Source organism: Arachis hypogaea, chromosome 15 (genome assembly GCF_003086295.3).
Source record: "Arachis hypogaea cultivar Tifrunner chromosome 15, arahy.Tifrunner.gnm2.J5K5, whole genome shotgun sequence".
NCBI lineage: Eukaryota > Viridiplantae > Streptophyta > Magnoliopsida > Fabales > Fabaceae > Arachis > Arachis hypogaea.
This window is the reverse complement of record NC_092050.1, coordinates 71,823,969-71,838,118: the sequence shown is the minus strand read 5'-3', so window position 1 is coordinate 71,838,118 and position 14,150 is coordinate 71,823,969. Positions and strand designations below refer to the sequence as shown.

At 37.4% G+C, this 14,150-nt stretch overlaps 1 protein-coding gene across 1 annotated transcript; it reads left to right on the top strand.

Moving 5' to 3' along the window:
• The first annotated feature begins 1,120 nt into the window (after positions 1–1,120).
• LOC112750328 (uncharacterized) lies at positions 1,121–13,935 on the top strand. Its single transcript, XM_072217906.1, has 10 exons — positions 1,121–1,176; positions 1,324–1,431; positions 2,146–2,362; positions 7,508–10,203; positions 10,288–10,393; positions 10,482–11,764; positions 11,904–12,005; positions 12,484–13,061; positions 13,335–13,428; positions 13,530–13,935. Exons 1-6 carry the CDS (start codon positions 1,121–1,123, stop codon positions 11,154–11,156), a joined length of 3,858 nt encoding a protein of 1,285 aa, XP_072074007.1. The 3' UTR covers positions 11,157–11,764; positions 11,904–12,005; positions 12,484–13,061; positions 13,335–13,428; positions 13,530–13,935.
• Positions 13,936–14,150: the final 215 nt, after the last annotated feature.

Genomic DNA, 14,150 nt, shown 5'->3' with positions numbered 1-14,150 from the left:
ACACACCAAATTTTCGATGCGCATAATTTTTTCGTTAAAAATCGTTTTTCTTTCGTTCTTCAAATGATGTAAACTTCACGGACCCAATTTTTATAAAAAAAATTGAGGGTCAGGAAGCGGAGTTATGTCCTGCCGAAGTTCGGAAAAAAATCAGATTTTTCCTCAAAAACACCAACCTCTATTTTTACCAAAGTTTTATTTTCAAACCAAACGATTATCAACCAAAACACTTCCAAAATACTTATAATCAATAACAAATGCTTATCAACCTTTAATCAATCGTTCATCCATTTAAACTATTCAATTCTCAATTCCTGAACTCATTCAAGATTCTCAATTTAATATACTTCAAGTCAATACTCATCAATAATAAGCACAATAACATTTCTACATAAACCAACTCATACTCGTTCAACCAATTCATGCTCATACCTAACCAATTTTCATTTACTCCATGACCCATCAATACGCAAATTCATGAATTTCAACCCCAAGAATTCATAATGAACATAATTTCATACTCAATCATTAAAGTATCATCATTAAATCACCAATCATCAAGGTTACTCAATCATTAAGGTTACTAACTCATAACATACATATATGCTTCAACCTATCTTATGGTTATCTAGCCTAAGTTTTCACAAGATATATATATTACATACGAGAAACTAAAATCATACCTTGGACGATTCCTTTCTAGATCAGAACACACAATTGACCACTGTTCCACAAAACCCAAGGCTCCAAACCTTTCCAAACAGAAAATTCAGCTATCAAGTCCAAGACTCAAGCTTCCAACTCCATAAGTTTGCCACCAAACATATAATTTAATCTAATATCATATAAATACCATTAAATCAATATAGAGTTTTGCTATATACACAATTTCACAAGGGTTAAAGATTTTTCACCTTACCAACAGGAAATTGGGACAAGACCCGGCAAGTCCACGAAGTTAATTCAATTATAAACACCGAAATTACACAATTTCTCAACACTAAGCTCAATAAATTTTGAAATTAAGGGCTGAGCTGCTGGGAGTAAGAATGAGGCTTACCTACCAAATTGTTTAGTTAGAATGGAATAGCTTAACGCGGTGAATGCATGGCCACAGACAATGCGGCGATCAGAGCTTCGGATTGGAAGATATGTGGATTTGAATAGAGGGTTAAGGTTTGTTTCTATTTCTCTCCTCTTCCTTGCGTGTTTCTGCGTTCTCTAAATGGGGAAAGGAAGAAGATGAGCTGAAGCTCATATATATCAAGGAATTGGGTTGGACCTTGGGTTCGATTCGAGTCCAGTTTGATCGGTTTAGTCCAGGGCTGCGAATTACGACGAGGATGGCACTGTGGTGGTCGGTGGCATTTCGAATCGCGATAAGAAGGGCTTCGCGGTGGTGGATGACACTGCAAACGTGAGGGAGGCACTGTAGTGGTTGGAGGTAGTGCAAAACGCGAGGGAGGATGGCACCCTCAAGGGACGATGACATCGAGAATAGTTCGAGTGGGGTGGGACACGATCGAAGGAGGGTTATCGCAATGGAAAAGATGAGAATACGAGATTATGGATTGGAGGGTTGTTTTACTAATCCTTATAATTCAAAATGATAATTAATGCTGATTATTTATTTTTTATTATTTTAAAAATTTAAAATAAATAATTATTAATTAAAATTGTTTAAAATGGGCTGGGTAAGAGTTGTTTATTTGTACTTTTTCATTACCCATTTATTTAACTTGTATACTACCTATGTTCGAAACTAGTTGGTGGTCAAGGTCAAGGTCCCCTTCGTTCAGAGCTCGTTGGTGGCATTTTTTCCCCTTCGTTCAGACACTACAAGAAAAGCGCTCCTTAGCAGCGCCCAAATTCCAGCGTCTCCCCAAACCGCTGCAGGTTGATGGAGGAGCTGCGGTTTTTGTAGCGGATTCTCTGTCCGTCAAAGTCTGGACTCCATAGCTGCGGTCTTCTGCCCCAAACGCAGCAAATCACATGAAGATCAGATCTGACAAAACAACAAAGAATTATTGGAGGAAGCCAGATCCAATTTCCCTCGTTTACGCGCGAACCCAAAAGGGAAAAAAGGCGCCAATTGCCAGGTCCAAGACCCACTCCCGCGGTAAACATTCCTTCTGTCAGCTGCAGCCGCCATATCGTTTCGGGTCGCAGATCTGCTGAAGCTGCTGCATATCTCCTGCGCGCAAAAGGAGGGTGGGTAGGCACGTCGGTTGTTGTTCGTTCCTCCGCCGTGCACGTCCCGGTGTCCTCGCGAGGCTTTTCGACCGCCCCGGTGTCGTCATCCTCAACCTTCCCCCTGTACACTGTTGTGCGCCGCTCAACCGCACCCTCTCCTCCCTTTCAGGTTCGCTCCCTCCCCCTTTTCTTGCTCTTCCAATTGCATGTGTTGGCCTGGTACCTTTGTTTGAATTGAATAATTTTGGTTATTGATCGGATCTGTCTGTACCAAATTTGTTTACCCATCAGTTTTCAATTTGGTCCCTAATTTGGTTCGAACCCTAGTCCCAATTCACTCCCTGAGCTATTTCCAATTTAATTGTTCCCAATTCTTTGCTGAAAATATATGCATGATAACGGCAGTTGCTGTTCCATTAATGGCAGAGTGAATGAATTGCATACCCTCAATGCCTCAACCAAGTTATTTTCTTGGTTGGGCCCTTTGCTTCCTCAACATATAGTTCTATTTTGCTGCTTTTGAAGGACTTTGACTCCTAAATCCAACATAATAAAGATAACTATAATTCTGAATTTTGTTAACCATAACAGTGCAGGAATACTATAAATAAGTATGTGGAATTGAGTCAAATCATATAAATAAGTTTGTTATTCTTCTTCTTCTTCAAGTGCTTATATAGAGTTTTTTTTTCTGCTTTTTGTTTCATTTTTTTAAATTGTTTCCGGTGTGGATTTATCTGTCCATTGAATGCTTTTCATTTTCATTTTTCTCAATTCTCTGTAATATATAAGCCGACTTGCTTTTTTTCAATTCTATTTTAAACTGTTGCTCAATTCACTCTCGGTTCAAATGTAATGTAATTACTGAAATGAATGACATTGATATGTTACAAGTGCATTTGAAGGTTTATATGCTTGTTGTTTCAAATTTCACTTACATGATGCAACTTTGCTGAGAGATTAAACTTGCAATTTGTACTTGATATATATGCACCATTAGAGTAAAATCAAATTATTTAAATTTCTAATTATGTATTGCCGCAAACAGAAATATCTTATTAGATGAAAAGAGTAGTAGTTCATGATAATTAATCTCATGTCAAACACAGTTATTGGTAAATATAACAAGTGTTGGCAGGAAGTGAAGACTGGAGAGTGAGAGAGAATGAGAGAAGAATTAGATTTTATATTGCATCAAAGGAACACATAAATTTGGGTTTTAGGCCATGGATTTTGAATAGGGACCAAAATCATGTAATTGCCTCACATTTGGACCCCATTTGTCTTTAACTCAACCGTTAAAACATACAAGTCAAGATTATTTGAGAGTATATAGTTGGCATATGCCAGTTGCTGTTCCATTAATGGCAGAGTGAATGAATTGCATACCCTCAATGCCTCAACCAAGTTATTTTCTTGGTTGGGCCCTTTGCTTCCTCAACATATAGTTCTATTTTGCTGCTTTTGAAGGACTTTGACTCCTAAATCCAACATAATAAAGATAACTATAATTCTGAATTTTGTTAACCATAACAGTGCAGGAATACTATAAATAAGTATGTGGAATTGAGTCAAATCATATAAATAAGTTTGTTATTCTTCTCCTTCTTCAAGTGCTTATATAGAGTTTTTTTTTTCTGCTTTTTGTTTCATTTTTTTAAATTGTTTCCGGTGTGGATTTATCTGTCCATTGAATGCTTTTCATTTTCATTTTTCTCAATTCTCTGTAATATATAAGCCGACTTGCTTTTTTTCAATTCTGTTTTAAACTGTTGCTCAATTCACTCTCGGTTCAAATGTAATGTAATTACTGAAATGAATGACATTGATATGTTACAAGTGCATTTGAAGGTTTATATGCTTGTTGTTTCAAATTTCACTTACATGATGCAACTTTGCTGAGAGATTAAACTTGCAATTTGTACTTGATATATATGCACCATTAGAGTAAAATCAAATTATTTAAATTTCTAATTATGTATTGCCGCAAACAGAAATATCTTATTAGATGAAAAGAGTAGTAGTTCATGATAATTAATCTCATGTCAAACACAGTTAATGGTAAATATAACAAGTGTTGGCAGGAAGTGAAGACTGGAGAGTGAGAGAGAATGAGAGAAGAATTAGATTTTATATTGCATCAAAGGAACACATAAATTTGGGTTTTAGGCCATGGATTTTGAATAGGGACCAAAATCATGTAATTGCCTCACATTTGGACCCCATTTGTCTTTAACTCAACCGTTAAAACATACAAGTCAAGATTATTTGAGAGTATATAGTAGGCATATGCCAGTTGCTGTTCCATTAATGGCAGAGTGAATGAATTGCATACCCTCAATGCCTCAACCAAGTTATTTTCTTGGTTGGGCCCTTTGCTTCCTCAACATATAGTTCTATTTTGCTGCTTTTGAAGGACTTTGACTCCTAAATCCAACATAATAAAGATAACTATAATTCTGAATTTTGTTAACCATAACAGTGCAGGAATACTATAAATAAGTATGTGGAATTGAGTCAAATCATATAAATAAGTTTGTTATTCTTCTTCTTCTTCAAGTGCTTATATAGAGTTTTTTTTTCTGCTTTTTGTTTCATTTTTTTAAATTGTTTCCGGTGTGGATTTATCTGTCTATTGATTGCTTTTCATTTTCATTTTTCTCAATTCTCTGTAATATATAAGCCGACTTGCTTTTTTTCAATTCTGTTTTAAACTGTTGCTCAATTCACTCTCGGTTCAAATGTAATGTAATTACTGAAATGAATGACATTGATATGTTACAAGTGCATTTGAAGGTTTATATGCTTGTTGTTTCAAATTTCACTTACATGATGCAACTTTGCTGAGAGATTAAACTTGCAATTTGTACTTGATATACATGCACCATTAGTGTAAACCCAAATTATTTAAATTTCTAATTATGTATTGCCGCAAACAGAAATATCTTATTAGATGAAAAGAGTAGTAGTTCATGATAATTAATCTCATGTCAAACACAGTTATTGGTAAATATAACAAGTGTTGGCAGGAAGTGAAGACTGGAGAGTGAGAGACAATGAGAGAAGAATTAGATTTTATATAGTAGGCATATGCCAGTTGCTGTTCCATTAATGGCAGAGTGAATGAATTGCATACCCTCAAGGCCTCAACCAAGTTATTCTCTTGGGTGAGCCCTTTGCTGCCTCAACAAATAGCTTTATTTTGCTGCTTTTGAAGGACTTTGACTCCTAATCCAACATAATAAAGATACTCCTTTTATAATCAACATTAGTAAGAGATCATGATAAAATCTCCACATCAACTATAATGAACAAATAGATTATGACAAAATCTCCACATCAATTAGAATGAACAAATCTTTATAGCCTCTTAATTTTAATATTGCCATGTGGGTTACGTGACCATCTCATTTTTTGTTCAAGTAAAACATACATCCTTATCCACTATTGGAAGCTGTAGAAAATTTGCAAGAATTTAATGATTTCTCACTATTTTACAACGCCTACATCTACACACTTGTTAAGTTGATATCTATGTACTTATACATCATTTTTGAAGGTGGAAATGTAAGTATGATTATCAGGTGACAGTGGAAGCCTGAAATTAAAGTGAGAAAAGGATCCAGCTGTCAGATAAAGCCTTTATTATCATCTGACAAATGCACTTTGTTGCTTTTGAACTTACTGAACCTTAGAGAATGATACTACTTGAGACGACATTCATCTATAACTGCACTGCTTTTATCATTCTACTCTCTATTGTTCATTTCCCTCACTTTTCTCACGTGAAACCAACGTTATTCTTGAAATCATACACTTATTTTGAGATAAAGAGAAAGCTAGAAGAGTCGCCAGCTTAACACTTGTGTGCTTATTAACCTTTTCTGAACCTGTGCATATTTAAATTCTTTATGTTATTATGTTCACAGTCAATTATGTCATTTTCTGGATTATCTCAATTTTCACACATATTTCAGGTTTAGTTAATCATTAGTTCCAAATGTTTGTTACCATCTTCTTTTTCTCTTTTTCTAACTTATTTTTTAAACGCTTGTGAGATAATTTATGGGTTCTGTTTTCTTCGATGACATAGGATAAAATTAAAACCCTTGAAGCAGGTTCTCCGACGAGCGGATATCTCGGGGATTTGAAATAAATTATCTAGGGTGCATCCTTGTACCTTCAACTGTCACAGGTACTTCATTTGTTAAGAAGCAATGAGTCTTTCACAAAATCTTTTCGTGAATTTACCAAGTATTTTTTTTAATATAAAGATCTATAAATTAATGGCAGACCACTTCTGATCTATTTGTTAATTGGCTTAAGTTGATCTGCCAACTTGGATCAGTAAAATATAGCAGTGATATGATGAAATCATGAAGCTAATTTGAACTTCAATTAGCATGATTTCAAATTCCCTATATATTTTCTCACATTTTTCTTATCTTTTGGTAAAATTTCGGCACTCAAATTATTGTTATTTCTCACAACTTTAATGTAATTTTACTCATTGTAATTGGATGGGAAGAAAGCTCGGTGTGTCGTTTTAGACAGAAGTGCATGATTCTTGTGTGAGTCCCTGAATCCTTTTATCAAGTACTAGGAAATAAGAATTTATTGTTCGTTATAGAAGTATAGATATGACTGTTACGGATGCCACATAGATAATGCAGTAAATTATTGGATAATGCAGTAAATTATTCCATAGCCGGTACTAGTTTTCAGATTGTTCGTTCATATTCACCTTAGCAAATTGTAAGCAGCACATCTATTTAGTCATCCAGATAGTAATATAGGTGAATCGCACTGTCATGTATATATACAATAACAATAATATTGTGGCTGTATGTATATAATAGTTAGTTTTTCATATTATTGTTGCAAATTACTTAATCTTAATTAATTGAAAAAGGACACATCTAGTAAGTTACCAAACTTATATATATTTACAAGTTTGATGTGCATGTTAAAACTAGTTAACTTAATCCCTTTATCTATTAGTCATTTTTTATTTCTTTAACAAGAAAATTATTAAATTTTCTTATATTTTATAATTGATTGTTTAGTTCTTCGATGCTTTTGTCTTAAGTATGATTTTAACTCTAACTATAACGCCTCTCTTTCCTTTTTTTTTTTTGTAAGGTTTTATTTTCCATTTCAATATTTTGGCTTTGGGACCAGCATTTCTTTTTTCCAGTAAATTTTTTCTAAAGTGCAGAATTTTCCAATGAGTAAGCAACTTTCAATAAATTATCTTGTGTGATGCGTATTGTTTTGATGGATAGTATCTGTGTTTTGTGTTTTTTATTTTAAGAGTTATTGTCAGCATCTATTTCATACTCTGACTTTATTATTTGAATTTTCGGTGTTCTATTATATCATTGAAGTAGACATCGATAAGAGTTGGATTTCTAAGCCACGAATTGGTACAGAGTATAGGGACGGTTTAAACAGATTCTTAGATTTCGCATTTGCCAATGCATCATCCGATGGGATGATACATTGTCCATGTTTGAAATGCGGTTTTCGCCTTCTCCAAACTAGGGAGGATGTGTATGATCATTTGATAATAAAACCTTTCCCATCTACTTATACATTTTGGGTACATCACGGGGAGAGACGCGTGGCAGAGAGCTCTATGGAAGAACAGGTAGTAGAACCCGATAGAAACCTCAAAGATCCAATGCTTGACATGGTTCAGGAGGCGTTCAACTTCCCGGGACTGCATGGCGACGAAGACGATTCAGTGAATGAACCCGCTGGCGGGGATTGGGAGGAGTTGCCATACTTATCAAATGAAAGTAGTAGAGAGGTCCGTAACTTGCATGAACTGCTCGAAGATGGAGCGCAGGAGCTATACCCGGGATGTACAAGGTTCTCTAAGCTATCTTTTTTGGTGAGGCTCTATCATATAAAATCCATGTGCGGAGTGAGTGACAAGGCCTTCGGAATGATACTGGAGTTGCTGGCGGATGCCTTTGAGAATGCAAGGATTCCAAGCACTATGCACGATGCCAAGAGGATCATAAGGAAGCTCGGTATCGCATACAAAAAGATAGATGCATGTCCAAATGACTGCATGTTATACCAGGGCAGCGATGAAGAGTTGTCTAAATGCAAGCGATGTGGGGCATCAAGATGGAAGCAAAAGACTAATAAGAACTCCAGAGTAAGGATCAACAGGGTCGTTAAGAAGAACGGAAAACTGCAAGCGGCGAAGACTCTTCGCTACTTCCCCCTTATCCCACGATTGCAGCGGCTCTACATGTCTAGTAAGACAGCCGCAGACATGTTGTGGCATAAGAGTGGGCATAGCTCTGACGGTATTTACCGGCATCCACGGGACGGCGACGCATGGAAGGCATTTGACAGGACTTATTATGACTTCTCCAGCGATCCACGCAGTGTTCGCCTAGCCTTGGCTAGCGATGGCTTTAACCCTTATGGAAACATGAGCTCGAAGTACTCAATTTGGCCAGTGGTTCTTATTCCGTACAACCTGCCCCCTTGGATTTGCATGAAACCCACCTCATTTGTCCTCTCCATGATTATTCCTGGGCCTAAAATGCCTGGAAATGATATAGATGTCTACTTACAGCCCTTGATCGAAGAGTTGAAGCTGTTGTGGGTTGGTGTTGAAACGTACGATGCTTACACGAAAAAGACTTTCAGGATGTATGCTGCATTAATGTGGACAATCAGTGATTTTCCTGGTTTAGGCAACTTGTCCGGGTGGAACACGTACGGTGGGAAAGCTTGTCCTGCATGCAATTTGGATGCTGAGACTAACCGTCTCTCACACAGTCAGAAATGGTGTTACATGGGCCATCGTCGCTTTCTGAATCCTTCCCACAGATATAGAAAGGACCGGGATAGATTTGATGGAAGGATAGAGTCTAGAGGTCCACCTGTCAAACTCTCAGGTGGAGACATTGCAAGACAACTACAGGACGTGCATGTCCACCTTGGCAAGGTGCAATCGGTTACTGGGAAAAGGATACGCGGACAGCAAACCGCCGTACATGACGAATCCCCTTGGAAGAAGAGGAGTATATTCTTTGAGCTACCATACTGGGAAAACAATGGATTGCGTCATAATCTTGATGTGATGCACATAGAGAAGAATGTGTGCGACAACATAGTTTTTACCATAATGAACGAGAAAGGTAAATCTAAAGACCACCTTAAGGCAAGAAAAGACCTCCAATTGATGGGAATCAAGCATGATCTGTGGCCACGGGAAGATGGAAAGTACCCACCCGCCATCTTTACTATGACCAATCCACAGAAGGATGTCTTTTTACGTACTATCAAGAATGTGGTCTTTCCAGATGGCTACTCTAGCAACATTTCCCGCTGTGTTGACCTACGACAGCGCAAGATGTCGGGCTTGAAAAGTCACGACTGTCACATTCTGATGGAGCATCTCCTGCCAATTGCGTTAAGGAATGCTTTGCCTGCCCCAGTGTCATCTGTCTTGGCGGATTTCTCGTCCTTTTTCCGCAGAATATGCAGTAAATCCATTGACCCTCAACAACTTCCTCTGCTTCAGGATCATGTGGTCCATACTCTTTGCCGCATGGAGATGATTTTCCCCCCATCTTTCTTCACCGTCATGGTGCACTTGACGGTACATCTGGTCGAGGAAGTGCGACTCGGTGGCCCAGTTCAATATCGGTGGATGTACCCAATCGAAAGGTACTTATGTCGTCTCAAGCAGTTCGTGCGTAATAGGTCACAACCGGAGGGCTCTATCGCAGAGGGATACTTATCAGAGGAGATTCTCGTGTTCTGCTCAAGATACCTCGATAATGTCGAGAGTAGGATCAATCGACCAATGCGTGTTGACGATCGACCGTGTGAACCTGACCAGTGTGAAAGTGCAGCCATGTTCCCGGGGGTAGGAAAGGCTGTTGGAGCTGCTTCGTTTTATAATCTCACACCAACTGAGAAATTTCAAGCTCATCGTCACGTCTTGGTCAATTCTCCGGCTGTGGAAAAGTACATAGAGTAAGTAAAGTTGACATTATTTGAATACGAACATGCCATGCTCTAGATGGAGTTTCTGACATAAAACTCTTGTTATCTCTCTAGTGATTTTAGGGCCATCAAAAAGAGGCAGTTGCGAAGCAGGACAAGGTCCCAGTCTCACATAGACAGCGTTGTGCACAGAGAATTTTCCGAGTGGTTCAAGCGTGAGGTGAAGCCTGTAATTATAGACGGTGTCATATACGGTATCCTATTTGTTCAATCCCTACCTAATGAAATGCGTCATTGTTACCTACCAGGTTCCCTTGGGAAGCATCAGGCATTCGAGTGAACTGCAATGGCTTGCATGTGGCCCCAATGTTCAAGCTAGCCGCTTTACAGCTTATAATGTAAATGGATTTAGGTTTAGAACCCTGTCAAGAGAAGAAGGGCTGAAAACTCAGAATAGCGGGGTTCACGTCACATCCGACACTAGAAGTTATGCAAGCAAGCGTGACAGTAATGTTGCGGTTGGTGGTGTCTCGTATTATGGGAAACTAGTGGACATTATTGAGCTGAATTACAGTGGTCAATTCACAATCGTATTGTTTAGATGTATTTGGGCAAACACCACATCTGGTAGAGGCATAAAACAAGATGTTTTGGGCCACACACTTGTCAATTTCTCTAATCCGATACATGTTGGTGAAAGAGAGGATGATGAACCGTACATTCTTGCGTCAGAGGCTCGCCTTGTATACTATGTGGAAGATGAGGTTGATAAGGAATGGAGCGTAGTAGTTCTTGTAAAGCCAAGAGATTTATTTGACATGGGTGATATATATGAACACTGTGAGGTGGAACTTTTCCCCCAACCGAGTTTAAATGAGTGCGCTGAGTGTGAGGTGGAAGGATTGTCACTAATAAGGGAGGGCGATTTAGAAGAACCCACCAATGATGCCTTTGATACTCACGAAGAGGCTATTGAGTCTTAGAACATTTGCTTATTATTATTATTATTATTATTATTATTATTATTATTATTATTATTAGCAGCTTTATTCTGGTTTGCTATTCCAATATTAAAAGTTTATTTTATATTTATACACTATTACTGGTACATAGTTTGGCAATTTTCTGAATATGGTGCACTTGTACACTAGTCTACTAGAATTTGCTGCTGCACATGGAGGGAATGTCAAAATTGCTGGTGTGTTAATAACAGTGCGATTTTTTGATTGCCCGACTAATTTGGATAGAAGTTACTAAGGATTTCAGATATTTAGTGTGGTATTTTTTCAGTATATAGCTGCCGGAGTTAACTGTTGATTGGCAAGAATCTGGATGGTTATTATGCTCACTTGTTTCATGATGGGGCTTATCAGGGAAATTGGAAGAGAGAGACTTCTTTCTTTGCGGCACTAGCATCTGGTTTTCCAAGGCAATGGTTCAGGCATCTCCATTCTCCTCGCTGGAGCACGCAACATCATATGCAAGGGACTTATGGTTCAACAGGTCACCTATTCAATCATGGCTGGATGTGTTCTCTGCACACCTGCACATAGATGAGGCTGCTAAGTTTGCGCCTGGGCCCATTATGTTGGTACGCTCTGATAAGTCGCACAATTCCTTAGTCCTCTTACCTTTTCAAACGGCAACACTAATTTTTAAAATGTTATTATCCTGTAAACAAAGGACACTTTATAAGCTTGATAAACCATTTGAGTTTCTTAAAACTGCAGGAGCTGGAGCAATTCGGAAGAAAGTACCGCAGGAAATTTGGCTTTGTGTTCATAACTAGTACAAACAAGAAGCTGTCGCACCAAATACTGGATGAGGTGAAGGTAAGATAAACTAATTTCTACACATGCCTCAATTATATTAGCGTTTAAACTTATTGTTGAAGTCAAAAAGCCCAACATCATACCTTTGAAAACAGTTTAATATTGACTGGTTTATGGTAGCTAGCCAGCTGGTCCTAATTAGTGATATATAGCTATGTTAATTGCTTTTGGTATATAACTTACAGATGCATCAGAACCCATCATGCATCTTTTTATTATGGAAAAAATTATGATACAAAAATATATCATGTTACGACCAGTGTCCTAGTTTGCGAAATGTAATATTTTGCCTTTCCTTCGAGTTTTAGAAATGTAAATTTATATATATAAAAAAGTATTTTTTGTTTTTAATTTTTTTAAAAATGCACCGGTACCTCTTTTAATGTTCCTTTACGTTTAGATGATATATTATTGGTTTTTTAGTTTTAGCCATAAAGAACAAAAAGTTAATTAAGCTTAGGTACATATTCTATTGAAGGAATTGAAGGACACCTGAACCATGTTATCATAAGGAACTAGCACTGGAGATGCTGTATGAAAGACACCATCAACCCCTGCCACTGCCTCATCAAAGTTCCATTCCGCCAATAAATCCTCTTAAAAAATCTTTAATCTCTTATTAGCTCCAGTCAATTCCCTTAGCAAGCCAACCTTCTCAACATCATCTGATCAAATATTAAGTAACATGTAGCAGATAATGCCATATAGCCAAATTAGAAATCAAACTATAGAATAAAATAAAAATAAAAAAGCATGTGAATCATTAGAATTAAAATTGTGATCTGGGTTTCACACGGGGGTCCTCACAGTGTGACCATTTTCTAGTAAGGCTTTGATAAGGTAAGCTGCAATGAAACCGGTGCCCCCAGTCACCCTGAATTCAGGCATCTCTCTGTTACCGTTTAATCTGATTTCTTTTCTGTTGTTACTTTAACTCTTGACTTAAAGTGCAGCAGTTTGTGATATTTGTTGGTCTTATGTAGTATCGGATTAGGTCTACCGATCAAGTGAATAGATGAACTCCATAGCCCAACTTTGTGAAGGTAGGAGAGTCACGTGAGTTTCATTCCACTTAAATCACAATTTGGTTTATGACAGATGTGTCACACCAGAATTGTCGACTAGTTTCACTCCACTTAGATTCCAAATTTGTTATGCATGCATTGTGAAATTATTGGTAGCAATTGATTAATTAAGATGAGTAGTGATTTGAATAAAAAAGCAGCAGATTCAGCTGGAAAAGGTGATTCCAGCAACCAATACTTAGAACAGTTGTTAGCCCTTTTCAACTTAATAACATTTGTGCTTGTACTGTTGGACATTGCGCAGGCACGCTACGAGAATCCTCTTTCTGTTGAAATTGGTATTACGTCTCGGGAGGAATTCATCCTTATAGAGAGAAAGCTTGCACGACTTTGGGACCGTAAGCTAGATAATATTATATCATTGTTGCGTAGCCATGGTTTTTTTCTTATTTACTATTGGTAACAAAATTATATTACTTGGCTCTGATCTAACTTTCAGGTTTAATTCAAGAGAATGTTCGAGAGACTCCAGAAGAATCAGGGGAGGTAGTTCAAGACTCGATGGAGGAGGACGACGTTGTGAACAACGATAGTTCCGAGGAGGTTGTATCTACTGTTAACAAAGCTCCGAAAATTACTTTTGACCTCAATAAAATACCAGAAGAGAATTGCTTCGTTTGAGAGATGTTGTATAGACTTGTTAGTTTGTTCTTGTTAGATACAGCTAAGTTTTTTCAGTATATGAGTTGACCTGGTTATTGACAACATTGGCGTGTAATTGGTATACTCTGACTTAACAAATTTGTGTTTTTAGTTGGTGTGAGCCTGGTGAGGTAGCAAGGAACATGTTCTAGTTTAAAATTACGTATAAATATATATCCCATTTAGTTTTTGGTGACTTGAAATTATTTTGAGACAACATTCAATTGACAGCCAAGATCATTCCTTCGTTTATTTTTTATATGACAGTGTAGCTGAATGCATGTTGATGACTACCCAGCAACAGTAATAAAAGTCTCAACAAAAATTAAATGATTAGTTAACGAAGGAGTCCACTTCAATGCACACAAGGTCATATATTTTCGTGTTTGATAAATCTTAGGAATTAAAGCAAAACGAA